General features: G+C 46.7%; 2 protein-coding genes across 8 annotated transcripts in view; both read left to right on the forward strand.

Moving 5' to 3' along the window:
• Positions 1 to 9740, forward strand: part of MTHFD1 (methylenetetrahydrofolate dehydrogenase, cyclohydrolase and formyltetrahydrofolate synthetase 1) — a 40154-nt gene extending 30414 nt beyond the window's left edge. Inside the window, exons 21-28 of the mRNA XM_053980665.1 lie at positions 13 to 152; positions 583 to 624; positions 1640 to 1740; positions 2426 to 2603; positions 2966 to 3073; positions 4279 to 4431; positions 8312 to 8420; positions 8602 to 9740. Of these exons, the coding sequence (XP_053836640.1) occupies positions 13 to 152; positions 583 to 624; positions 1640 to 1740; positions 2426 to 2603; positions 2966 to 3073; positions 4279 to 4431; positions 8312 to 8401 (812 nt within the window). The 3' untranslated portion in view covers positions 8402 to 8420; positions 8602 to 9740. The remainder of the gene's footprint in view (positions 1 to 12; positions 153 to 582; positions 625 to 1639; positions 1741 to 2425; positions 2604 to 2965; positions 3074 to 4278; positions 4432 to 8311; positions 8421 to 8601) is intronic.
• Positions 9741 to 11793: 2053 nt separating this feature from the next.
• Positions 11794 to 21331, forward strand: AKAP5 (A-kinase anchoring protein 5). 7 transcript variants are annotated; one of them, XM_053981038.1, is made up of 4 exons: positions 11794 to 12352; positions 12896 to 13016; positions 13720 to 16159; positions 16412 to 21331. In XM_053981038.1, exons 3-4 carry the CDS (start codon positions 14353 to 14355, stop codon positions 16858 to 16860), a joined length of 2256 nt encoding a protein of 751 aa, XP_053837013.1. In that variant the 5' UTR covers positions 11794 to 12352; positions 12896 to 13016; positions 13720 to 14352; the 3' UTR covers positions 16861 to 21331. The 7 variants fall into 7 exon arrangements, with proteins under 7 accessions (XP_053837013.1, XP_053837008.1, XP_053837007.1 ...); XM_053981033.1 differs by having other exon boundaries at positions 12896 to 13059; positions 13720 to 21331; XM_053981032.1 differs by having other exon boundaries at positions 12896 to 13027; positions 13720 to 21331.
• The last annotated feature ends 5105 nt before the right edge of the window (positions 21332 to 26436 follow it).

Here is a 26436-nt window from a genome sequence, read left to right on the forward strand (position 1 = left end):
TTCCTACTCTAGTTACAGAAGCAGGATTTGGTGCAGACATAGGCATGGAGAAATTCTTCAACATTAAGTGCCGCTATTCTGGTCTCCGGCCTCACGTGGTGGTGTTGGTTGCTACTGTCCGAGCTCTGAAAATGCATGGGGGAGGACCTGCAGTAAGTACTGGGGGAGGTTTCCAGTAGGTCTGAGGGGCTGTTCCTGTTGTTTTGTTCCAGTCACTTAAAGCCTTGTAGCATTTGATCAGCTTGAAATCGTCTTGAAAATCACAGTTGTAAAAGGAATTGATATTTCCCTGTTTGCCAGCAGCTTCATTGTAGTACGTTACAGGTTCATACCTGCTTGTTTTATTGCCCTAATGAAGTGCAGGCATGCTGGGCCACTTGTAACAGTCCCAGAGTGAGTCATGTAGTGAGTTATATTTTATCATGCAGTCTTTTTTCCTTCCTTTTATTTTTTTCTTAGAAATAAAAAGGATCAGCGTGGAGTAGAGTCTTGCATCTTGATACTGTTTAATAAGAATCAAGTGCGGATTGCTGTCATGGATAAAATTCTTATGGGGCTCCATTTCTTTCCCTTTTTCCACAGGTCACTGCTGGGGTACCTTTGCCAAAGGAGTACACAGAAGAGGTAATCTTTAAGCTGTTGTGACAGTGGACCAGCTAACTGTGGTCATGACATGATGGTGTCATGCAGTGCATGCCTGGATTACTAGTGTGTCACTTATTTAGCTGCCACAGAAAGGCTGCTTCGTATAAGCTGCAATGTTCTTTTTTTTTTTTTTTTTTAATTATGTTACTTTGACTCTGCTCTTTTAAGCATTTATTGTCCTTGGCTTAGGCAGTGTTCAGAGCCTCTTTTTTCTCCTTAACTCACACAGTTGTCTGTATGCTCAATTTTTCATAGTAGTATCTACTCTGTTTCCCCAACCCTCTCAATGTGGAGTAATTGCTTAGCTGAAATACTGTCTCTGAAAATATCCAGAGTGCTTTTCTAATTACTCTCTCCTTAGCAGCAGTTTTTGTTTTTATCCCCCCTTGTTTGCAAGCGAGGAAAGTGAACTAAAGTCTCACCTTCCATCCTTATGCCTCGAATCCTTGTGTACCCTTTGGATAATAGATCAGGCTCTTTACACTGCTGCAGCTCTTTCACTCCTGGAGCTTCTGTATATATTATCCTTTGCATAGGAAGGGATGAAATGCCTGAATTTCCAGGAATAGTCTCTGATGCTGCAAAATGTAAATGTATGTAAACTGAAAGCTGTTGCCACAGACTTCAAATGGATGTCATGAAATTCACTGCTGGTGATATTTTATATATAAAGAGAAATGTGTCAGAGAGGAAACTGAGGCTTTACTGTGGGGAGTTAATGAGAACAGGTATTAACTTTTTAAGCTTAACAAAGGGTGATAAAAAATGGTTTCTCATACTTGATTTGGGAGCTGAAACCAGTGATCATTAGAAGTAGTCATTCTTTTTCCTGTCTCCTGTCCAAGAGCTTGCAGTGGTCTGGACTGCTCCAGAAGCAGCACTATGGATTTGCCTTTGTGGTTTCATTCCATTTTGACATTTAGCTTCTGATTTAGTGTGTTTGAAAAAAAAGTTTCCCTGCCCCTGATAAAATATGCTTGCTGCTTCTCTACAGAATCTTGAACTGGTGGCAAAAGGCTGCAGCAACCTAAACAAGCAAATCCAGAACGCGCGGATGTTTGGTGTCCCCGTGGTCGTGGCTGTCAATGCTTTCAAGTGAGTGGGCTGGGATGGGGAGGTGGTGCAGGGGTGTAACACTGTGGCACTTCATATACTGTGTTTAACACAAACTCTTGTTCTCAGTACTGTTGATGTTTTGTTGGCAGCATTTCCATAGTCATAAAACCATAGGATGGCCTGGGTTGGAAGGAACCTTAAAGATCATCTGGTTCCACTCCCGTGCTAGGAGTAGGGATACCTTTCACCAGATGAGGTTTCTCAGAGCCCCATCCAGTCTGGCCTTGAACACTTCCAGGAACATTTTCAACCTGGCAACCTGTTCCAGTGCCTCAGCACCCTCACAGTAAAGAATTTTTTCCTAGTGTCCAATCTAAACTGACTGTCAGTTTGAAACCATTCCGCTTTGCTCCTGTCACTGTGTGCTCTTGTAAGTTTTTCTCCAGCTCCAGTTTCAGATACTGGAAGGCCATAGTTTTGCATTGTTAGAAAATACATGAATTGGGCTCTGCATGTTGTACTTCACAGCAAACAACCACTGTGTGGTCTTTTTATGCAGCAGAAGTACTTTGAGCTGTGGTGTTAAAGCTGATGCCAGCCAAGGAGGAGGCTGTGGTTTCTGGTAGCTGTGATTTCTTTGGACACATTTTGGATCTTGCCAAGAACAAACATGAATTTACTGTGTGTGCATTCTGGTACAAACATGCAAACTTTCTCCTTGCAGGACAGATACAAAGGCTGAACTGGCCCTTGTAGTACAACATGCAAAGGAGGCAGGAGCATTCGATGCTGTGGAGTGCACTCACTGGGCAGAGGGAGGGAAAGGAGCCCTGGCCCTGGCCCGAGCTGTTCAGAGAGCATCCCAGGCACCTAGCAACTTCAAGTTCCTCTATAATGTGGAGGTAGGAACTTGCACTATTGCAGACATGCTTTGTTTATATCTGTTGGTTTCACTAGCTTATGTTGCTTGGGGCTAAAAGGCTGCTGAGGAGGAGAAATGTGGTGTTAGAATTGAAACATTGATTCCACCAGTCTCACAGACCTAGTTTGTCAGTTCTTACTGTTTTGGCTACCCATTAAAATATTGAAGCATGTTTTGAAAACTCTCAAATTACTCTGTATTTTGTTTTAGAGCAAATTGAATTAAGCCTTATGTCTATAGAAGTGCACTTGACAACACGTGTGGAGGATCTGAAACTGCTGTGATGCTGCAGGTCTTTGTGCTTTGGCCATGCTGACTTGCCTGTCTTTGTTGTTTTTCTAGCTACCTGTTGTAGATAAGATCAGGCTTATTGCCCAGCAGGTCTATGGGGCAAGAGACATTGAGCTACTTCCAGAAGCACAGGAGAAAGTTGCCCTGTACACCAAGCAGGTGAGTTTTCTACCTCACCTGGTAGCAGCGGTGCTTTTCATTCAGAATTACCATACTGAACAGGGGTGTTCAAGCTGTGTTTGAAGGGAATCCTCACTCAAATCGTGTCCTTATCCAGGACTCATTAAATGCTCCTATGGCAGAGGAAGAAAAGGATGTGGGAAAAGAGAAACTGGCTTTGTCTTCTAGTGAAGAAGACAGAACTCACTCATGTGGCCCAGTACCTCCTGGTACCCATCTGTGATAGCTTTGGGGAGAAAGGGTAGGAGGATTTAGTGATCTTTCCCTACTATATTCTCCCATTCTTTCAGCATTTAGAGAATTAGGGAATTACAACTCATTACGCTGGTTTTAAATAGTCTCTGATTATTTTTCCATCATGTTCCATTGAGATCAAGTTCCACTAATCAGTTTTTGAATCCATGTGGATTTTTCTCAGTCACAATTCTTTTGGGGAAAGAGTTCTGTGGGTTATACGAGACTTAATGTGGAAAGTTTCTTAAGTTTTGAACCTGCCATCTGGTTATTGAATTCAATGATTTCTGGTTGCTATTATGTTGCTTTTGCTCTTCTCTAGTGTGACATTGTTGTGAATTTACCTGCTTCTGCATTATTGAAGGTCTTTGAAGAGAAAAGCATTGTGAAGACTGGCAATTCATTGGCTGCAGGGTGCTGTAACCAATTTTCCTTTTGCAGTCCATTTACTACTGGCACATATAGCTTCTCACTTTGGTGCTTCTTATATATTCCTTTACAAGTCCATCAAAATCCCAAAGGCATGCAATTGCCACTTCCTCACAACCTGCAATTGTATTGATCAAACACTTCTAATGAACTGACTTCATCTGAACAAAACTTTAACTCTGAGCTGTTCAACATTTTGGGAAGAGAGTAGGAAGTAAGTTGGCTGTCAAGGTTGTGTATCTGGCACTTCCATACCTTTAATTTTTTCCTCAGCTGGATGTGCTGAGGGACGTGGTGGTTCTTTCTTTAGTACTTAATGGAGAGTGGAGAGAGATTTTGATAGAGAAGGAATGGGGATGTAGAATGATCAGTGGATGTGACAGGCTGTGGATAAAGCACTTGTTGGGGAATAAAATGCCTGATGTCTGCAGAGAATGGCACAATAGAGCAACTACATTTTTGTACTGGAAAAATTACTGGTTTTTCCACTTATGTCATTCCTTTTCTTTGTCTTTTCCCAGGGATTTGGGAACCTGCCAATCTGCATGGCTAAAACTCACTTGTCATTGTCTCATGACCCTGAACAAAAAGGAGCACCTACAGGTTTTGTTCTGCCAATCCGAGACATTCGGGCCAGCGTTGGGGCTGGATTCTTGTACCCACTGGTGGGAACGGTATGTGCTAACTGTGGGGTGAGGAAAAAACTTCATGTGCATTCCAGGCATCACTTACTGTTAAGTGTCTTAAATTAGGAGAGTCCTTGTCATTTACAGTTGGTGTTTTAACAGTCCGATATCAGATGCCTTAGTAGGGGTTTTTCTCAGGGGGAACAGGGAGGCTGAAATAGACCATTTGACATTTGAATAATTAGCAAGCCCCTGCTGTATCTCTCAGGTCTCACATCTCTCTTTTCCTTGATTTTGTGAAAAGGGTGAGCTCTGTAGTTTGTGGATTGTAGGAACAGCAGTCTGGTAGAGGGAGAAATCCTTGGCCCACGTGGTTGCTGTTGGGACTTTGCATTCCCGGTGAAGCACTTTGCAGGTGACCTCTGTGTACAGCTGTGGATCAGGGCAGAACAAGGCACCCCCTCCTAAGCTTACAGAGCAGATGCCTCTGTGTGAGACACCTCCAAAGCAAAGCTGAGCTCTGCTATCAATAATTTATCAGGCTCCCCTCCTCTTCAGTTCTCATGGTTTTGCTGACCATCTGTTTGCTGTTCAGCCTGCAACAATTCCAAGAACTCATTTCACTGCACTCTTGAGTTCTTAGTTTCTGTTCTTTGATATGATTGGCATAATGTCAGCTGAGAAGGGAGAGAGTAGCAACAATGGAAACAGGATCCTGGAACAGCTTTGTTGTGAATTGCCTGGCAGAAAGAGGAGCTATGTGCAAAATGAACCCACATTCAGGTTTGCATCCGTAGAAACAGCACTAGGTTGAATGGACCCACTAGAAATCTTACCTGGGGAATCTCTTCTGGGCAAATGTTGAGTAACTAGTTGTTTACCTTAGGGCATGAGGCAGTTGGAGCAAGCAGCTCTATTTAATGTTTACTAGCCCTGAATCATTTTCCGAGGTCTTCATGGCAACATGTTTGCTATAATAAAGTTTCAGAAGCATTGGGGTGCATGACTCAGTTGATGAAGTTTGCTGATTTAAGGGTTGGATCCTCTCTTCTTTCAAATGCAAGCAAGAGCCAAATATTGGCTGTCTTTTACTTGTAATTCTTTTTTAAAAAAAAAGGTAGTTAAGGTTTCCAGATTATCCAGCATAAATAAGGTAACCACATCCTGATTAAAGTCTGGCTCATCCATGTTCTAAAAACTAATGTGTGTTGTGGGATAGAATGAAAGATAGCATGCCTGTTCCTGTTATAAATGGCATTTTTTAGAAGCCAAGATTTAGTCCAAACAATGATTTATTTTATTATTTATTCCATAAGCATTGGAGAAGGAAACGGTACACTGCATTAATGAGTAAACAAGAGAGGGATGTTTTCAGACATTAAAACTAACGTTTTGGCTCTTTTTCTGGTGTCTTCAGTTTCTATGGAGTTGGACTTTTTCCTTTCTGCTCCTGTACCCACTTCCTAATGTTTTCTTGGCCATGTACATGGTGTTAATTCTGCCAGAGTTAACAATAAGTCTTCTGGCTGGGACGTGATCACTCTTCTGTGGTGACTAAAACCCAGGGAATGGATGTCCTTTTGAGAAACAATCTGGGGCATTTTGGATCAGATCACTATTTTAAACCCATTCAGCAGGGGATGTGTTAGCTTCAGAATAAATTTTAGGCAGCAGCCATTGAACTGTGAACTGAAAATGCAACAAATATGTAGCTCTGTGGAGAAGCTTTTAGGACAAATGTGAGGTGAAATTAACCACTGGTGTGTGCCTATTCTTGTTATCTGAAGTTAATCACAAAGGCACATCGTGCTTTATTTTTTTCTCAGCTTCTGAGTTTTGGAATTTTCCTTTCTGGCTTAAAGTTTAAACTGTTGTGCCTTCATGAAATACTGTGAGATTTTAAAGGAAATATAATTTCAAAGGTTACCTAGATTTAAATGAAATAAATAATTTGACTCAGATTGATTTGGTTTCTTTTCTGGTGCTGCTGCTGAATTGAAAACAATTCTGTTATTCAGCTCTTGTTTTTTTAGATCCTAAATGGCATTTATTTTGAAAGATCCACAAGTGCAACAAATAATATATGTTTGGTTGGTATTAGTTTTATTTGAAATCTTGCAAGGGGTTTGATTATACCCAGGTGGTCTAAGTTTTTCTTGTAAGTAACTAGTCTGAATTGCCCTGTGTTCTTTTTGAGCACATGCAGTATTAAAGGGGAGGAGGATAAATGAGAAAAAGTTCTCAGCTCTGAAAATAACTGCATGAAGCATTGTAGACACTTGTACAGAAAATTAGTAGCCTGGATGGAAATTATTCTGCACTGCATGGAAATTTGGGGTTTAAGCAGACTGGCTTGAAGTAATAGATAGCAGAGTAGCCACTGTGGGCTGCCCTCTGGATAGGAAAGGAGGAAAAATTGACTGTTCATTTCAAAATAGAAAGTGCAAGAAATGGCAAAGTCAGGCACATATTCAGCACCTCCTACTCTATTGAAGTACTCTGAGCCCCTGCTGTGGCCCTCTGAATCTGGAGGTGGAGATCTGCAAAGCTCCATGATTCTCCAGTGGTACATAAATAAATAGGAAGTTTCTTGCTCTTCGTGGCCAGAGATTGGGAGCTGAGAACAGGAAATCCCCTCTGGGCACTTTGAACCTCTTAATACTTTCTTGAGATGTTCTTGAGAGCAAAATATTTATACAGCTGAGCACAAAGACAAGGAATGGGGATCCTCTCTGTGATCCCCCCTCTTCTCTGGGAAGGCAGTGGCTCTCATAAAAAGCTAAAGCAGCCCCAGAATTCATTACAAAGAGGGGACTTCAAGTGATTTTTACCTTTGCATAACCAGTGAAAGACTTGCAGTGGTACAGTAAATGTGGGACTGGTGTTAGCACTTGTAAATGGCTAAGGAAAATGGGCTGGGACTCCAGAAGCTCCCTGAACAGTTTTGAGAACTGCAGAAAAGACCTCAACAACAGAGCTTTGCCTTCTTGCTGCTTAGCTTATTATCAAAAGGAAGATGAGGAGATAATTTGATTAGCGTGCAAAATACTTGCTCAGGGAGAAAATACCAGGTTGCCAAAGAGATGTTTAATCTAATGGAGACAGGCATAACAATACTGACTGTGAAAGCTGAGGCAGGGTGATGCAGATAGAGAATGAGACCTTTCAAGTTCTCCCTTTTTATAAAAGCACTTAATGACCACTGACACAAAGTACCAAACATGGTCAGGGACCCTTGTGGAGTCTGTGTTCAGCCTGTGTGTGCTGCTGGGCTAAATGCTGCCTTAGGGGAGGGAAAATGCTGTCAGCTGCAAGAATAAATCAGGCCAGGTGTAGTTCCTGCCAGCCTTGTGTTCTGCATCCCTGAAACTGGGTACTCAGCAGTGGGACAAGTGCAGAGGACTGGCCTGAGGCAGTAGTGCTGGCAGCTGCTTTATGAGTCTCAGTCCTGCCTCTGAGCAACCCTTCTGAGTGTGTTCCAGTAATTATTCCTAATTATTTAACATGTCTAGTTCTAGATTCTCAAGAATTGTAATCAACTGAGACTTTACAGCTGGCAAAGTTGTATTAAAATTTGATCTTCACTTTAGTACTCAGACAACTTAAGAAGTAATTGTCTTATCACACCAGAGTCCATGAACACTCCTCCAACAGTGAACTGGTCAGCTGCACAGCCAAATACTCTGTCAAATCTTGGGCTCAGCTACTTGCAGCTGCAGAACCCAAACTTAATCCTCGTAAAAAGCAAAAACTTAGTATCTGTCTACTGAGCCAGGAGTTTCTGGTTCTCATGGGGTGCTTCAAAACAGTCCATGACCATCATTCTCTGGTCTCTTGGTGTTCAGGGAGCTATTGCCATCCAAGTCATCAGTGTTGGATCTTGTGCCCAAAATGCTGCCACTTTAACATTCTATCTCTCGTTATCCAGATGAGCACAATGCCAGGACTTCCTACAAGACCCTGCTTCTATGATATAGACCTGGACCCAGTGTCAGGAGAAGTAAATGGGCTCTTCTGAAAGGAATGATTAACCAAAGGTTGGTGCCTTCTTGAAGGCCTTCAATATTTGGGCTTTATTTTTCCAAAGATCTTAAGATAATGGAGTTAAGCCAATCCCATATTATGCCATATGTTTCCAAATGACATTTTATTATAATTCAGCCTGAAAGTTGCCTGCAGTACTATATAATAGTAATTAAATTTTATTTTTGTTTTTAGCTCCCAGAAGAACACCTGATGAGTCATGTAAATGGAACTGTGCTCTGATCTTTTGTTTTTTAAGTCAGAACAAGATATCAGTGAGAATATAGTGCAAGAAGTGACTGGAAGGAGGAGTGCTGAAGAATCAACCAGTAACTTTTAATCTGTAATCATTTTTAAACTGCTGTGTTCCAAGCTAGTTGACACTGAGAATATAAAGCAATCTTCCTCTACAGACCTCCCGCTTCATAATTGTAGCTGAAGCAGAATACAGAAGCTTGGGTTTAATGACCTCTTTTGATTCAGTGACATGATTTTAATAATTAAAAATCCTAAAGCTGGAGCTGTTTGAAACAGTCTTGGGACTTAATTGTCTTAACCATCGGGGTTTTGCAGCATGTGTTATCTTTAGAAGTCTTCTGGCTGCAGTTTCCCATTTGCCACGTGGAATCCTCTGTTCCTCTTCTCACACCACGGGAGAACCTGCTGTGCCCAGACACTGCTCCAGTGTCATTTCAGAGGAGCAGGGAGGATTCCCAGCGCTCTCCACAAGTGCTTACCCTGCTTTCTGCTGGGAGTTACTCCTGCAGGCACCTGAGCCACATCAGATAGCCCAAGCCCAGCTATGACTGTGTTCTTCTGTCAATGGAATGAAAGCTCTGGATAGCAGATCTGGAGGGACTGGCTCTCAGGCCCATACCTGTGGCTTCTACCACATGTGTCCTTTGAACCATTTCCTGCTCAACTATAAGTGCAGTTACACCACTGACAGGCCTTGTTTCACGTGGCACCTTTTTGATCAATAGAGACAACATGAGTAGTGATCAAGTGATTTGTAGCAGGTTTTGTCAGCAGGCCAAAAATCATTTTGTAACATGAAGATAGCATTGCTGCCAATTTTTTAACTAATACAAATAAACTGGCAAATACTTCCAAGTGCTTTTTGGGTTTTAATGTATGCACTGAGATTACTGAATTAGAATTTATTTCTGTGATTAACTACACACAACAGCAATCATTGTATTGACAAGTAGGAGTGATTATTGCAGTAATAAGTAGCCTGCAATGCACCAGGGTGTGTGTGTTTTAATCTGGTTTCCTTCCCTAGAAGATGTATGTTGTCTATAGGAAATAAACTAGCTGAATTATTCTGTGAATGTGAGATACTTGCATCTGACTGCAGAATATCTGAATTAACAGTCGTGAGGCCCATCTGCTTGTATCAGAACTGAATCTGAAAACATTCCAAATTTGGTGAGAACTGGGAGGATCAGGATGTAGGTGTGCATCAACGTAGGGGAGCATCTGTAGTACACAGATACCATGTGTGAATATATATATATGTATATGGAGAGAAAGATCTCTATCTCTTCAGTTATTCAGTAGGGGAGAATAATTGTATGAAAGTTACCTGGTTGTGACACAAGCAGACAGAACACTTTAAATATTTTAATTTGAGATGCATTCACAGCCTCCTAAAAATGTTCCTTTTGATGTTTTCCAGCCAAGGATTTCCTGGCAGTCAGGAGAGCAGGCTCAGTCCCCTTGCAGGGGGTCAGGAGGGGTTCCCCCATTGCTGCCCAGCCCCCCAGCCTGGCTGAGGGTGCCTCTTCACCTGCAGCTCCTGGGTCCAGCCTTCCCTGGAAGCAGGGTGCCAGAGCAGATGCTGCCAAGTCTGCTGTCAGTTCCTACATTTAATCTTCCCTGCTACACTGCTTTCCTGCAAGTGCTCTGTGTTCCACCTTCATTTTATGCTTTTAAGATGGGATAAGTGCAAATTTATGCTAAGATTAGCCTCCTTTTAGTTTAGCATGAGATCATAGCCATGTGCTTGAGAGAGATGGTTCAAGAGGTTGCTAGTCCCCCTCCTGCAGTGAGGCACAGCAGCAGATCAGGCACGAGCTTTTGAAGGGTTTGCTGCACAACAACAAAGCACAAGGGCCAAAAAATAGCCCCAAGCATCTCCAGAGATTAATGGGGAATGTTTTCTAACCTGCACTTCCAACCTCTATTTTCTCTTGCAGGATGGATACATAAGTAGGTTTTTTTTTTAATACTCTCCTTTGCAGCTAAGGGTGCCAGCTAGGTCTTGTCCTATCAAATAGGTCACAGAGGAGACTTAATTTCTTCTAGCTAAGTACTCAGTGGTTTTCTTCTCCTCCTGTTGCTTAGAGAAAAGACTAATTATGTACAAATTTCTTCTCTGTGGGCTATTTGTGGGCCTGGTCCTTAGCTGGTGTTACGGCCATCCGTTCCCTGTGCTGTTGTGAGAGCACTGCATCACATCCTGTAAGAAATAACACAGATTTATGTTTGTAAGTAGTGATGGGGACAAGAAGGAGGAGAAAGTGTTGCTGGTTGACTTGTTGCATGTCACCAGCACCACAGAAAAAAAACAGCATCCAGCTGAGCCAGGATCTTCTGTCCAGCTTACCCAACTTCTGACCTGATCCTTGGCTTGCCTTTTATTTCCCTTTCACCACAGTCATTGGTGCTGCCATCTGCCCCTGGAGCAGCAGGAATAATTGGATTCCATGCAAAGTGCTCCCAGGAGGATTCATGGCAGCTTGCCTCCATCACACCACAGCCTCACGTTAACCATCCTCGTTGTCTGCTTCCCTCCCTCCTGCCTCCAACTGCAAGGAGGGAAAAGCTCTTTGCTTTGAAGGGCCTCACTTGGCTTTAATAAAGCAGTGGATCATAATTAGAACCCACCACCCACCTCAGGAGAGAAGCTGTTTCCAAATGAAGTTTATTATCCTGCGTGAATGCGAGCAAACACATCTCAGAGGGGAGCTTTTAAAAAGGCAATTCCTTGTGATGCTCAATGCACTTTTTTCTGCCCTCCTGGCTAGCATTTCAACCCAGCTAATCCATTTTGTACCTTTTTTCCCATGAAGAGGCTGAGGAGGGGGGAGGCCATGTGTGTTTTTCTAAGCCTGGCTTACACTGGAAGCCACTTGCAAGTTCAGAGTGCTGCTTTGCTCGGTTTCTCGTGTGCAAACATGCTGTGAAGCAGTTAATGTCTGTAAAGCCTTTGTGGGCGTCAGCTCCCCGTGGAGATGAATGGGGACGTTCGGGCATCTCAACTGCAGTTTCCTGTAGTTCATCAGCTCCACTGGGTAGTCCTTTTTCTGGAGGCTCTCCCATCAATCATCACAGCTGGAGACGTGATTTTTTTAAGTCAGATCTCAGCTGCATTGGAGAGAAGAAAGGCTCCGATGAAAGAGGCACTTTCTCTGGTGTTTTGGGCATGGATTAGTTTGAAGCCAAGAGCTGGCTGTCCTTATCTCCATCTCCAAAGGTATAGCTCCTGCAGCACCTCCAACAGTGAGTGCTGAAAGCTGTGAAGGTTTTAGGTGGGACATAAAAAACAGCTGCCAAGAGCAAGACCCCCTCCCTTCCCACAAAGCCAGGAACCCCCCAGCGGTCCCTCCTCCCCGCGGGGCGTGCTCCGGGCTCCCTTACAGTGCCTCCTGCTGCCACTGGGATCCAAACTACAAACCGCAGCTCGAATTCTGGGAGGACGTTCACCTCGAGCTGAAGTTCGTGGTTTTCGGCTCTGCAGCTGCTGTGCACAGCCTGGGAGGGGACGGAAGGTTACTCTGCCAGCGGGCGAGGGATCCTGCCCCACCGGGAGCGCTGCTACCCGCCAGGAGAGCGGTGCTATCCCGCCACAGGGCGGGATGCTACCCCGCCAGGAGGAAGGGATGCTGATGGGCGAGCAGGGAGCGATGCTTTCCCACAGGAGGAAGGAGGCGGCGAGCAGGTGCCGGCCGGGGCGGGGGGGCGGGCCGGGGGCTGGCGGGGGGCGGGGGGCTGCCGGCAGCGCCCTCCCCGCCGGCCCGGGGGGCGCGGCTGCGGCGGAGGCGGCGGCGGCAGCGCAGCCGCGCGGAGCGGAGCGCGGCCGGGCCGGGCCGGGCTGCAGGTGAGGGCGCGGGGGGCGCGGGGCCGGGGCGAGGGGCGGCTCCGCCTCGGGGGGGGGGGGGACCCGCGGGGGGGCGGCGACGCCAGCGGGGTCCCGGGGCCGCCTCCGCGGTCGCTGCCCTCGGAGCCCCGCACGGCCTCGGGGGGGTCCGGCCGTGGGGGGCTCCCCGTGTCTGGGCGAGGGAGCGGCGCTGCCGGGCGGGTCCTGCTGCGCACCCGCGAACGCCCCCAAAACTTGCCGGGCGCGGGGGCGGCGGAGCCGGGCTGCGGGATGCGCTCGGGGCACCGGCTGCTGCGGGTGCGCGCTCACACGGCTCTGACAGCTCCGCTCGGTTTCCCCTTAAAATAGCCTCATTAAAATAATATTAATTTTTTAAAAACCCAGATGTGCTGCGGGGGAAGCGTGCCGCGGAACCCCCTCTTAATCACCCTACTCCTGAAAAGCAGAGCACGAAATGCCGTGTAAAGCCCTGCCCGGAGCCCCCGAGCCCGTCCTGCAGAAGTTGGTCTGTTTGTGGTAACACCTTTTTGCATCGTTCTGTCCAAAAGGTTTTGATAATATTTCGAGGCAGAGCTTTTTTTTTTTTTTTTTTTTTTTTTTTTTTGGCTAAGGTTGACACACATCTTACAACATCATGTCTTTGATGAGCACACACGGTGTTAATTGAGGTTGCCATGGGAGGCATGCACGTAGTATAAATAAGCTCCCTTCTTGCCATGTGATTTCGCTTTTGTATTCCTCAAGCCTCCTTTTTGTATTCTCTGTTTTTGCATATTGTCATATGGTGCATTAAAGATAAAAATATCTGCTGTCTCAGGGTGTAATTTCCCTAGCTGGAACTATAAGTGCATATGGAGCACTGGGGAAAGGATTTAGCAAACCGTAGGAGAAGGAAATATGTGTGTGCCTGTGTAATAAGTATTCGCCATAATATGGGCAGTTATATTTTTAAAAGTGCCTTTTTACCACATAAAATAGCAAAACAGTACTTTCTGTGATGGAACATCACTGGCCTTGATGTTCCTTGATGGAACATCTTATGGCCTTATTTTGCCTTTGGATAGCAATGCTAATTAGTGAAAAAAAACGTGCTATAGTGAATTCAGCCCTGGTCTGCCTCCCAAAATGAAATGTTTAGGGAGGAAAAACTTTCTAGTACTTTTTAAAAATTTCTCTATGGGTCTTATCACTCATTTATTGTGTTCCAGATAAAAAGATGAAAGCCTCGGTCATGCTTTGCAGCAAATTTCATGCAAGACGCGAGGGGAACTGAAGCAGAAACCAAAGCCAAGGCAAAGCAGCATCTGACCTTGTCACTGGGGGGCAGAAAACAGCCGCTGGTTCCACTGTGCTTTGATCAAGCTCCCTGGGCAATGTGGAATTGCAGAGAGCTCACAAAGTGCAAGTTCCTTCCAGGTCCATTGGTTGAATAAAAATTGTTAATTCTTGGCTTGATTTGTCATCCTTTGGGGGCAAAAAAAGGTATGTCGGACTGGCCATTATACAGTTAGACCAAGCACAACTGGAAGTGAGTTGCTCCAGAGATGAGAGTGACTGAGGCCAGCAAAGCCAAGGAGAAGCCTGTTCAACTGCACATCTACCTGGGATTCCTTGGAGAGGTGATAAAGTGAGTAATAAGGCAAAGTGGGAGTTATAAAGTGGATGCAACAGCTCCAGCAGAACTTCTTCTCACTGCCACATGCGCTCGTTACAAAGCAACTAATGTTATTTGGAAATCTATTTGAGGAAAAAAATGCACTTTGAGCATCTCTGCAGTCCTTGTGTCTGAAGCATTGATCAGGAAAATCGGCAGCACAACACCAACAAAGAAGAAGAGAATTATGGTGAAGGCAGCTAAGGAAATTGAAATGGAGAACCCAAGAGAGGCAGAGACTCCCAGCACAGCGGCCACATGTTCCCCACCAGAGGAACAAGCGAAAAAACCCTCCATGCTCTGCTTTAAGAAGCGGAAGAAGTCCTGTAAGAAGGGGCTGACTGTGAAGGATGCGTGCGAAGAAGCCTCAGAGGAGAAAAGCCGATGTGTCAGCGCTGACCGAGAGGAGGGGAAAGCTTCCAATCCATCACGATCCTCCAAAGGAACCTGGGCAGCCATCAAAAACCTTGCCAGACCTCAGAGAAGGCAGAAGTCCTCCTCACGGAAGAAGGTGCCCTCTGATTCCCAAGTGCAGCTGGAGGTGGATGCTGAGGAGAGCTGTGCACGAGACCTCCCAAAGAAACGGGCAAGCTCTGGGGTGAAGATGCCCTGTGTGAGGTTCTCCAGAGGTAAGAAAAAACCCAGCCCCTCAGAAGCAGTGGAGGAGTCAGAGGGCAGTGTTCAAGCAAATGAAGTGATGGGTATTGTGAATAAGGCTAGTGAAGAGCCAGAGGATTTGGCCCCAACAGACAAATCTGAATCCTTCAGCCCAGTCTCTGCACAGGAGGAGCAGGATATGGTGAGGCAGGAGCAGCATAGAATGAAAGAGGACCAGGATACAATGAAGAAGGACCAAGGTACAATAAAAGAGGACCAGGATGCAGTGAAAGAGGACAATCATACAGCAAAGGAAAGTGACACCTCTGTTGGGAAGAGTGAGCCCTTGACAGAGCCCACACGTGAGGCAGAAGAACACTCGGAGTGCACTGTTCAGCTGGAGATAACCAATTCAGAGACAGTTGATGAAACAGCCCAGGACAAACTGCAGGAAGGGAGTCTGCCCCAAACCACCAACAATGTGGAGGGCAGGGAAGTTGCTCCCGAAGTGCCTGTTTCTAAAGATCAACCTGACAATGCCCCTGAAATCACCAAGTGGCAGGAAATCCCTAGTATCTGCAAAGAGATGTCTGAAAGGGATGAATTGGAAAAGAGCATAAATCTTTCTAAGGAGTGCAAAGCTGAGGAGACTGTAACTGATTTCAGTGAGTTAGCATCTGGAGGTGATGCAGCACGTGTGAAGGATGCAGTGAGCATGCAGGATGCAGAGAGCATGCAAGATGCAGCGAGTGTGAAGGATAAAGCGAGTGTGAAGGATGCAGTGAGTGTGCAGGATGACAAAAGTGTGCAGAATGCAGCAAGTATGCAAGATAAAGTGAGTGTTCAGGATGCAGTGAGTGTGCAGGATGCCACAAGTGTGCAGGGTGCAGCAAGTGTGCAAGATAAAGCAAGTGTGAAGGATGCCACAAGTGTGCAGGATGCAGTGAGTGTGCAGGATGAAGTGAGTGTGAAGGATGCAGGGAGTGTGCAGGATGCCACAAGTGTGCAGGATGCAGTGAGCGTGCAGGATGCAGCAAGTGTGCAGGATGCCATGAATGTGCAGGATGCAGCAAGCATGAAGGATGCAGTGAGTGTGCAGGATGCAGAGAGTGTGCAGGATGCAGAGAGTGTGCAGGATGCCACAAGTGTGCAGGATGCAGTGAGTGTGCAAGATGCAGTGAGTGTGCAGGATACAGAGAGTGTGCAGGATGCAGTGAGTGTGCAGGATGCAGTGAGTGTGCAGGATGCCACAAGTGTGCAGGATGCAGTGAGTGTGCAAGATGCAGCGAGTGTGCAGGATGCAGAGAGTGTGCAGGATGCCACAAGTGTGCAGGATGCAGTGAGTGTGCAGGATAAAGTGAGTGTGAAGGATGCAGCAAGCATGAAGGATGCAGCAAGTGTGCAGGATGCATCAAGTGTGAAGGATACAGCAAGCATGCAGGGTGCCACAAATGTGCAGGATGCCACAAGTTTGCAGGATGCAGCAAGTGCACAGGAGGCAGCAAGTGTGCAGGAAGCAGTGAGTGTGCAGGATGCAGCAAGTGTGAAGGATGCAATGAGTGTGAAAGATACAGCAAGCATGCAGGATGCCACAAGTGTGCAGGAGGCAGTGAGTGTGCAGGAGACAGTGAGTGCCCAGGATGCAGCAGGTGTGAAGGATGCAGCAAGTGTGGAGGATGCAGCAAGTGTGCAAGAGGCAGCAGGTGTACAGGAATGCTCCAGCCATCAGATACTAGAAGCAAATGCAGGCACTGGTGTCAGCATCGTCATCACCATCACCGAAGCCGAGGACTCTGACAACACCGACTCTGACCAGGCCTATGAGCCGTCCCCAGTTTTGCACCAAAAAAAGCAAAAAGGGAATAAAAAATCGAACAGGAACGCTGATGTTGGTCAAAAAGAGGGCCCCGAGGCTGGTGGCGGTCCCCAGGCAGAGGAGAAAGGTCTGGGTGACCAGGGGCACAGAACTGGGGAGCAGTATGAGCTGCTCCTCATAGAAACCGCCTCTTCCCTTGTGAAGGCGGCCATTCAGTCATCCATAGAGCAGCTGGTCAACGAAATGGCCCTGGAACAGAATAAACACAACAGCTTTCTGTGATGGCAGCCTTGCCCCAGAGAGAAAGGGCAGAGGGAGTGATTTCAAGCTCCATTTGGCCTGCGGGGTGTGTGGAGAACTCGGAGAGCTCCTGGGGCTGAGGCGTAGTTAATTCTGCATGCCCGTTCAGTTGTGTCTATGTGAAACGGATCCCGGGATGTGGGCAGACCCTGCTGAGTGCAGCGTGTCCCCTGGGGCTTCAGCGCCACTGACCACAGCTGCGGAAAAATCAAGGTGTTACAGTGACTGTATCTTCATTTATTGGCACATTTATGTCAAGGCCACATTTCTGCTGTCACCCGTGCCCTGTTTCCCCGCTGTTCGTGCTGTAGATCTGTACATACCATATGTTTGAAGAAAGGTCCTGAGAGGCAGTGAGTGCCCGACCTGCTGCTGGGCTGGATTCGGGGCACGCTGAAACACCTGGACGCTTGCTGGGGCTTTATTGCAGATGAGGAAGAGCGAAGTGTCTGCAATATTAACAAGAAAACATCGATGCCAGGCTATGTTTTGAACCGGCCCTCGCTACGCACAGGCACCGGGAACCGCGGTCACTGCTGTCGCATGAAGCCGGCGGGTTCCAGCGAGCTCTCTCCTTCACTCGGCCTCTCCCCCTGTCACAAGCAGCCTGTGCATCTCCAGACACGCTAAAGCTCAGCATCAGCCTCGCCTTGCTGACCCCGGGCTGCGCGAACACCAAGAAAGCGACAGCGCCTCGTTTGCTGGGGGCGCCTTTCTCGCACCATTGAACTCAGCGGGCGAAATTCCCTGCGGCATCACGGGCGTGGGCTGGGCGGGAGCAGCCCTGCCGCAGGCAGCCCCCCTCCTCCCTCGCCTTCCTCCGTCCCCATCCCGGTGTCGTGGTGAAGCTCTCCTCAGATGTAGCATATTTTTTTATACATGGCATGTGATATAAATAGCAGTGAGCTGCATGCGTGTTAGCAGTCAGCATAGTTTGGGAAGCTGCAATGTGCTGCCGGCGCTGGGATCGCTTTGATTTGGTCTGAGCGCCGCTGGCGTCCCCGGCTGCTGGCGGCAGCCTGTCCCGCACCGCTCCCCGCTCGCCGCAAAGCCCTCCTGCCTTCATCCAGCCCAGGCATCCCTTGGGAATCGTGCATTATGCCCGGCTCGCTGCCACCAGGCTCTGGCACGCCATGTAGCTCGCTGTGAAACATGCACTGAAATGCTGGAGCAATCTTACCAAAGTCCTCAGGGAAAAAAGTCCTGACATGAGGGCCTGAGGACGTGGCTGGAAAATGCCCGGACAAGCCTACTGCTGTCAAACCCCGAGAACTGCCCTGTCCCGAGGGATTTGCACCGGTGCAGTGTGTGTGCGAGCATCACCTCCAGCTACCAGCTGTCCAGGAGAAAGGGGCCTTTTAATAATACGGGATTGCATCTGCGCGGCTGGCATTTGTGTCCAGCTGTGGGCAAAGCAGCGTGTTCCTCTGAGAAAATTCTCCTGCGTATTCGCAGCCGGCACAGAAATAGCAGCCACGCTTGGCAATTGCTCACTGACCATGTGCTGAGATTTCCCTTCCCAGCACAGACTTTGGATTCCTGCTAAAATACAAGGGCTGTCCCTCGTATCTGGTGCACAAACATGTTTGAAACCTCGATGAAACATCTCCTCGATGTCATGAGAGGACTGCGAGCAGCAAGAGCCACAGCTCATCTCCGTGCAAGTAAAACTTAAAAAAACCCAGAGGGTGGTAAAGAAAAAAAAAAAAAAGGTGTCTTTTTTTTTCCTGTGAATTTGTTTATTAAGTTATCAGCTATTGATAATTCAGTGTGTACAATTTTAATGGCTTTGTACTTCATACTGGTCCTTCCAGGTATTTTGCCATAGTTTTGAAAAAGGGCCTTTTAAAGGACTTTTAGATGCACCTTTGGAGCTGCTGCAGCACCCTGGGAAGAGCCATCCTGATGCTGGGAGTGGCTTATGGGATTACACTGGGCACTGTGGCAGGCTGGTGCTGAGCAAAGGGCCGCAGCCTTGCTGTGGGATCCCACTGGAGTCAGCTGCAGAGGAAGATGTCCAAGCTTTAGTAAATAAACACAAAATTACCCCACAGGGCCAGGCTGTCATGCTCTGTCAGCCTGCTAAGCTGTTTTGGGAGGATTTGGTGTTATTTCAGTATTGCCTTTTAGGCGAAACACGTCTTCAAAAAAGGAGGAGAATGGCAGAAATGCCTAGTCCAGCCCTGCCCTGTGACTTGCTCCATGTCAGGGGTTGGGTTTGCATCCTCTCTTGTATCTGGTTTTCCCTCTGTTATAGCTGTACATAGAACTGATGATTATTTCATTAAAGCTGAATGTACCTGTTGTTTTCTTGCCTTGTGATTGAGTGGGCAGCTATGGAGAGATTTTATATGTCAAAGGATTAACTCACAGTAGTGCTCTGTTGTGTCCAGCTTTTTCAGGCAGTCATACAGTGAGCAGAGAGAAATCTTAATGTTGGTGGCAGATCCAAATTCTTTGGAGGTTTGCTCCTCCTCTGCCCTTTCTATGACATTTCCTTTTGGTTGCTGGTCAATCATTTCTACTACAGAGTCCTGGCTGCCCAGGCACTGCTGTAAGGAATTTGTGAAAGATCACAAATCTCTGGCAGCTAAGAAAAGCCATCCTGCTGCCCCATGGTTAAATTCCCTATTAGATACCCTGTGGCACCAGAGGAAAATGTTTGAGGCTCTGCAGATTGACAAGGGTGGTGCTGACAGCATTCAGGTTGGGGCTGGCATTTTGGGAACAGCACATTTGGTGCTTTGGCACTTTCTGGAGCAGATCAAATTGGTCCCACACCCTAATTGGTGTTTTTTAATAATGTCCTTCATGTAATTTTTTAAGACAGTTTAAAATATACGTAAAATATGGGGGACCGGAGTTATAAATTTTTAATAGTATTAATACTATCTATTCTTTCAGGTTTACAGAACAAAATATAGGCTCATAACAGCTGCTAATGATTTAATTAAGACTCTCTACTCCTTCCTTATGATTAGAGAGTAGAACATTAATAAAACATTTATTCTTTCATAGAAGGAATGATAAATTTACTATTGTGAAAGAGTGCCGGGCCAGGGAACCTGTGAGGATGTGGCTGCATGGCTGTGACAGAGCACCAAAGGTGGCCTGACTTTAGGATCATCATGCTCACTAACAGCTAAAATAATCCGGAATTATCATAGAATCACAGGATCATTCAGCTTGGAAAAGACCTCTAAGATCACCAAACACTGCCAATGCCACCACTAAACCATGTCCCCAGGTGCCACATCTATATATTTTTTAAATCCCTCCAGGGTTGGTGACTCCACCATTGCCCTGGGCAGCCTGTTCTAATGCTGGACACTCCTCTCAGGGAAGATTTTTTCCTGATATCCAATCATTTTTATGGCCCTATTCAGCTTGCTTCTGAGCTGTCTGGCTCCTTGCCCAGAAATTCATTGCTTGCTGCCCTCTGAATTATGGAAGTGGTTCTTCTGCTCACCCCACAGCCTGTGCTGCTGCTTTTGTCCCAGATGTTTCCAGTGCTCTCCTCAGTGGGGACAATTCAGCTCTATATCAAATAAGTTCCCCATCCCTGCTTTGCTGTGTCATTTTGAATATTTTCATCTCCCACACCTTTTTTATATTAGCAGCAAAGAAAAGGGTGTTTAAATAGTATAACTCATACCCAGAAAGGCTTCCAGGGGGATAAAAAGCTTTTCTTTTAAGTCAACACTGAGCCCAGCAGAAAACAAGTGTATCCATTGAAAAGTTCCTTGTGGAAACTGCCAGTAGACAATGATGGCACAAACAAATATTGCATTTTCTTTCCTGCCCTGGGACACCAGAAATGGGTTAGAAATGCACAGGGGCAGCTCTCCAGCTGCTGAAGGTCATGGCAGCTCCATAGGCTTCAAAGGACTGACTCTACAGCAGCCAGGAGTCTGGTGTTTGAATCCAAGGTGCAATCCCTGCACAAATCATGGACATTCTCATATGCACCGTATATAAAAGCGATGATGCAGTTGTGGGGGCTTTGTTGTTGTTTTCGTTGGGTTTGGGTTGTTTGGTTTTGTTTTGTTTTGTTTTTTTTTTTTCACAGATGTATGTAAGAAATTGAGTAAATTCACAAAATACTCGGGAATCCTGGTTTGCACTTGGGATGGATGGATGGATGGATGGATGGATGGATGGATGGATGGATGGATGGATGGATGGAAGCCAGACCCACATTTACAGGCAGTGGAGCCCTAATGTTTCCTGTGTTATAGATAGAACCTTTCAACATGAGTAACTCAAAGTGAACTGCTCCAAGGAAACAGATTGATTTAAATAATTGCTTTAATATGATTTTATCTCTGCAGTTTTATTTCCCAGAGAAATGGTTCTTGTCAGCTCTTGTTGGGTAGTACTGAAGTAATGAAATACTTTTCATTTGCAAACGGACAAAATCTTAACATTAAATGTGACTTTAAAAAAAACCTAATCAGAGGGTGTTATTTCTTATACAGTTATTTAAGCTACAATATAGGTTAATGTTTTTTAGGAGGCACAGCTTTCACATGTCTTTCTTTTTGCAGAGAATTGTGAAGAGTGCAGTTCTGTGCCAAATGATGGGATTTTTTTCTGCTGTGGGGTTAAAGTCCACGCAGCCAAAAAGTGGATTTCAGCAAAAATACCCAAGCCCAGCATTTTAAAGTAGGTTTTGTTATATAAAAACTGACAAGCAGGCTGGATACAAAAGGGAGGGAGATGGTAAGAAAACATGTTTTGCAATTCAGATTGTTAAGATGAAAGTATCATCTGCAGCTCGAGCTGGCAGTCACCCTGTCAGTCCTCAAGTTAGACCTCGCAGAGGTGTGCCTTCCAAACCTCTTTAATCTGGAAGAGGTGACAGCCCCGTTTCAAGGCGCCCTTCTGCAGGCACCACTGTCCTTTCGGGAAGTGCCTTTCCAATGCCGGGTCCTTACCGGTGAACGGACACACCAGGCATCACTTTGCCCTTGTCCCTGAGAGAAGATTTCCATCTGGCGAGGGATGGATGTCATCTCTGCGCCCCAGCGCCCGTCACTCGTGTCACATTTGCTCTCGCCATTTGCCATCCTAATGAAGACTCGAGGCCGCGGTGCGTCAGGGCTCAGCGCGGTGACAGCTCGGCGTGACGGGAGCCTGCTGAGATGGCAGCTGGGTGGGAAGCGCAAGGACTGCGGCTCCTACGGAGCTCCTGAGCATCCCCCGGGAAGGGGGAGCGGCGCGTCCCCGCTGCTGCCGGCAGCCCCCGCCGCTCCCCGCCTGCCAAACCTCCCCGCCTGCGCTGCACGAAGGCGTCGGGCTCCGGCGCAGCCCAGACAGCCTGAAACCCAATTTGCATTCCATCTCCTAGCTGGAGCAAGGCAGGGGAGGCCGAGGCGCTGGGAGACTCGCGTCCCGAAGCTCCCTGGCGTGCGTGGGGCAGCCTGCGGGCAGCGGGAGCGGGCTGGGGCCCGGCCGGCGAGTGCAACAGGCACAACAGGAAGGCGCACCCGCAGCCCGACCATTAGCGCGATGAGTAAGCGAATCGGGAGAACAGCCTGGTGGGGGATGCTCGGCCCTAATGACAGGCTGGGGCGCCTGCCCCGCTGGCTCCGGCGGTGCTGCGGGTGGCGGAGGCGACCGCTGCCGGAGCGGGTCCCTCCCGGGAGGGCTGCGGGCAAAAGGTGACGCGGAGCCTCGGCCGCCGCTGCCGCCGCTTCGGCCGGAGCTCGGCGGGGCTGCTCGCCCACCGCTGCATCCTGTCTCGGTGGCTGACAGCACTGTCTGCCTGCCGCGAGGTGCTCCTGCATCCGTCACCCCTCGATGGCTCGCCGCCCTGGTTTCCCTGCCCTGGCGCCTATAGCTGGCTTTATGTCCTAAAACCAACGCGTTACAAATCCCAGCGATTGCCAGGAGGGACAGGGGGCTTTAGACAGTGTTTTCCTACAGCGTTTGTGCCGGTAACAGGAGGATTCACACGGGCTAAACATTGCTGCGCTGCCCTGTGCATCCCGGGAGGTACCCCCGAGGCACGGGCTGCCCGGAGCCCCCCAAAGCTTCCCAGGGCCACCTCCACTCAGGTGAAACCCAGTGCAGCAGAGAAGGCTGAGAGCTTTGCCTTTGTTCTGAGGGTGCAGCCTCTGGTTTAGAATAGTTGGTGGAGAACATTTCCTCTCCTAGGCTGCTTTTGAAGTTGTGTCATTACTTTTTCTTAATGAAACATGCAAATCCCGTAGATGCCGCGATTGCATCTCAGGGAGCTCAGTCTTGACACAGCTCTGATTGCAAATATTTAACCAGCATGTAATTTAGGGCACATCCATCCTCATTACCTTTTCCCTCATGATTTCTTATTGCTCAGAATGTATTTTCTTAGTGCTGGACTGCTGGGAAGCCCACTCTGTTGCAGTCGTTTTGACAATCCTGGACAAGAAGGGAAGAGACTGAGTTTTATTTAACAGGGAATCTGAAGATCATGGCAGAGGTATGGCACGACTGTTGGCTGGTTGTGTGGGAGGCCTTCCATAGGCCATGAAGTCTGGCCACTGATAGCCCATGGTCCCATTCAATGATGTTGAATTGCATATGCTGAAGTCACTTTTCACTGCAGTTCTAAAGGCTTCACTTACACAGGATAAATACTTTCTGCCTCCAAAATACCAGAAAACTATTCAGTATCAGCATTACACTGAAGAAATGAAATGTCATGATAGCAGTATTACACGTATTTGCCTTATTTTTAACTGTAATGCTCACTGCTTCAGGTTTACATCCCAAGAGCTAATTTAATTTCCCTGTTCAGCCTTCTCAGTGTGCACAAAAGCAAGATTCTCCAGACCTCACACTGCAAAGGGGGATCAATACACTTTTGTCCACACACTATAATGCACCCTAAGAAGCCTGAGAAACACAGACACTGTTGGATCCAACAGCATCAGAGCTTTGAGACTTCCAGCCTTGAAGTATTCCCACCTCAGGGCTTTCTTTGCCTAAGCCCATGTGCATCTATTAACCAATCACAGATATCTGGAAGGAATCACTAGTATAATTATTCTGCACACTGTGACAAAATCTTTTAGGTTTTTATTAAAAAGAAAAAAATCAAACCCCAACAAGAAATGAGTATTTGTCAAACCCAGCTGTGCAAGTCAGGCAGATTTCCAAGCATGCACCGGCATAAAGGTTAAGCACTCGGTAATTCAAGTGTCTTCCACATACAGTAATAAAACTTCTCATGATTTATCCAGGAGCAGCTGCTGCCCTTGCTTAGCAAATGTAACTGCCCTATAAAATTATTTTCTATTCATAAGACTTGGAGAGAATTATGTTTTTATGTTAACATAACTCGGAGCTGATGACTTCTGTCTCCAGCTTTTCCTGCTGCTTTAATTATAACAGTGCTTTAACACTTGCAGTATAAAACTGCTGAAAATGCATTTCTTGTATTGCAAATGATGCAAAAAAAAAAAAGCCTTTGGCAGACGTTTGATGTCACAGATGTTCAGTCCCACAAAGGTTAACCAAAGTACACCTTTAAAAGGGGGTGTGAGGATAACAGAAAACAATCCTCTACAGCTGTATCTTTTCTAGGATCCACAGGACATGAACACAGCCCTGGTTTATGTCTCATTTCAGCTTTGCTGATGTGTTTGCAGTCAGTGCCATGGAGTCATTCCTACAGCACATACAGCTGAGGGATGTTTGGCTCTTTTACCTGATATCATAGCTTTTATAAAAGCTCCCTTTTTAATGGGCAAGAAGCGAACAGCCCACGCACCTGAGGATGAGCGGCGTGTCCCAGAGATGCCTTGGGCACTGCTGCTTGCTGTCCCTGCTGCTGTCCCCAATACTGACCTCTGTTACCACTACCCTGATACCTCTGCAGAGACATCAAGAGCCCTTTGACTTTCAATACCAATTACTTCAAGCAAGTTAGGCACCTATTTGACAATCTGAGGTGCTTATCTACTGGCTTAATAGTAGATATTCAGTCCCTCTACAGCTCATTTCTACAGCTCTAGCCACCCCAGCAAACTCTGTTTTTAAATTAAATGCAGGAAGCCGAGGGAAGAAAGCAGCACCCGGAGGAGCCAGCCCACTCAGTAAGTGTCACATACAAATAGGGAATGACCATAAAATACCTCTTTTTATTTCTTTTTTTTTACCCGTCATGTAGAAATAGAGGTCAGTGGAAGCCGGAGGGCATTTGCCCAGTTATGAGCAGCCTGTGCTGGATGTGATTTAGCTGATGCTATTAGGCTGGGAGAGAGGCAGAAGGCTCTCTTCTAGGAAATGCTCTGTGTGAACGGCTCCGTGCTCAGATGCAGCATTCACAGGCCTGGGTGTCGGCTGGGTTCTGTTTGTTTACTTGTTTCAAAGAATGGCTTTTTAATCAGAGTTCAAATGTGTTCACACCAGAGCAGCAAAAGGAGCACTGGGGCTTGCAGGGAAGCACACTCCAAACCACAGCCTGCATTTTGCAACTTCATCTCTGGCAGGCTCGAGGACTGGTTGTTTTGCCCCTTTGTCTTGAAACACAATTTGGCAGCTCTCAGTGGCCAAACCATCCCCTGGAGTGAGCAGCTCCCTGCCCAGGAGAAGCAACAAACGCCCTTACAAAGACCTCAGATGGTCTTTTAATTCAGCAGTGATTAAATTGCAGCTCTTGCTCCAGGATAATATCAAAGACAGCTCAAGAGTCTGACTACAAAGAGCTTTGGAGCAGGCGTTCTGACAGCAAACTGTTCTCACACCGTTGTTCAGGCTCCCCCTTTCCAAAGGCAATGACTCGGCTCCACCAGGACTGGCAGGAAGCCTCCAGCTTCCCAAAATCTGGGTAAAGAGATTACGGGAGCAGCTCATGAGGCTTTTGCTCTGTGCTGCAGAAGAGACCTCGGCTCTCTAAGAGCTTGGTGTGTCTCCTCGGGGCCTTCTGAGTTAACAGCATCTCTGAGGGGTGGGCTGCAGCCCATCTGGTGGGAAGCCTGGGATAAAAACTGGAGAGGGACAAACTATGAATTCAAGAGGCATAGGTGTAACTTTAACCCCTTCTTGGATATTACCCTTCAGATAACAAGTAATGATAAATGAAAAGCTGGATGGGGCTTTGAACAACCCGATCTAGTGGAAGGTGTCCCTGCCCATGGTAGGGGGGTTGCAACTAGATTATCTTTAATGTCTCTTCCAGCCCAAACCATTCTATGTTTATATGAAAGGCAAAAAACTTGCATGTCACCATCTCACAGTGCCTCTGCAAACAGAGAAAAAATACCAGGCTGTGTATTTGCTCTGAGCAAATATACAGATTGTAATATTTAAAAATGTGTTTACTCTAAGCTGTTTATAAAGTCAGAAATCATTTTCACTCAGAAAATACGTGCATGGCATTTAATCCTGTAAAGACTTAAGTTAGGGAATGTCTCCTCTCAAAGAAGAGAGAACACTCCTTTGCAGCTTTCCTTCCTCCCTGCAGAGAAGACAGTCCAATAATGGAACATGGTCCTAGAGGGGCATCAAAATCTGTCCTTGCTTATGCAGCAGCAGTGAATGAGGGAGGAGTAGGAAGGAGGAAAAACACAT

This window comes from Vidua macroura, chromosome 6 (assembly GCF_024509145.1).
Source record: "Vidua macroura isolate BioBank_ID:100142 chromosome 6, ASM2450914v1, whole genome shotgun sequence".
NCBI lineage: Eukaryota > Metazoa > Chordata > Aves > Passeriformes > Viduidae > Vidua > Vidua macroura.

What these genes read in the sequence shown, in the direction of transcription:
- AKAP5 (XM_053981033.1), top strand. Translation starts at nt 14,353, where the DNA reads ATGGTGAAGGCAGCTAAGGAAATTGAAATGGAGAACCCAAGAGAGGCA.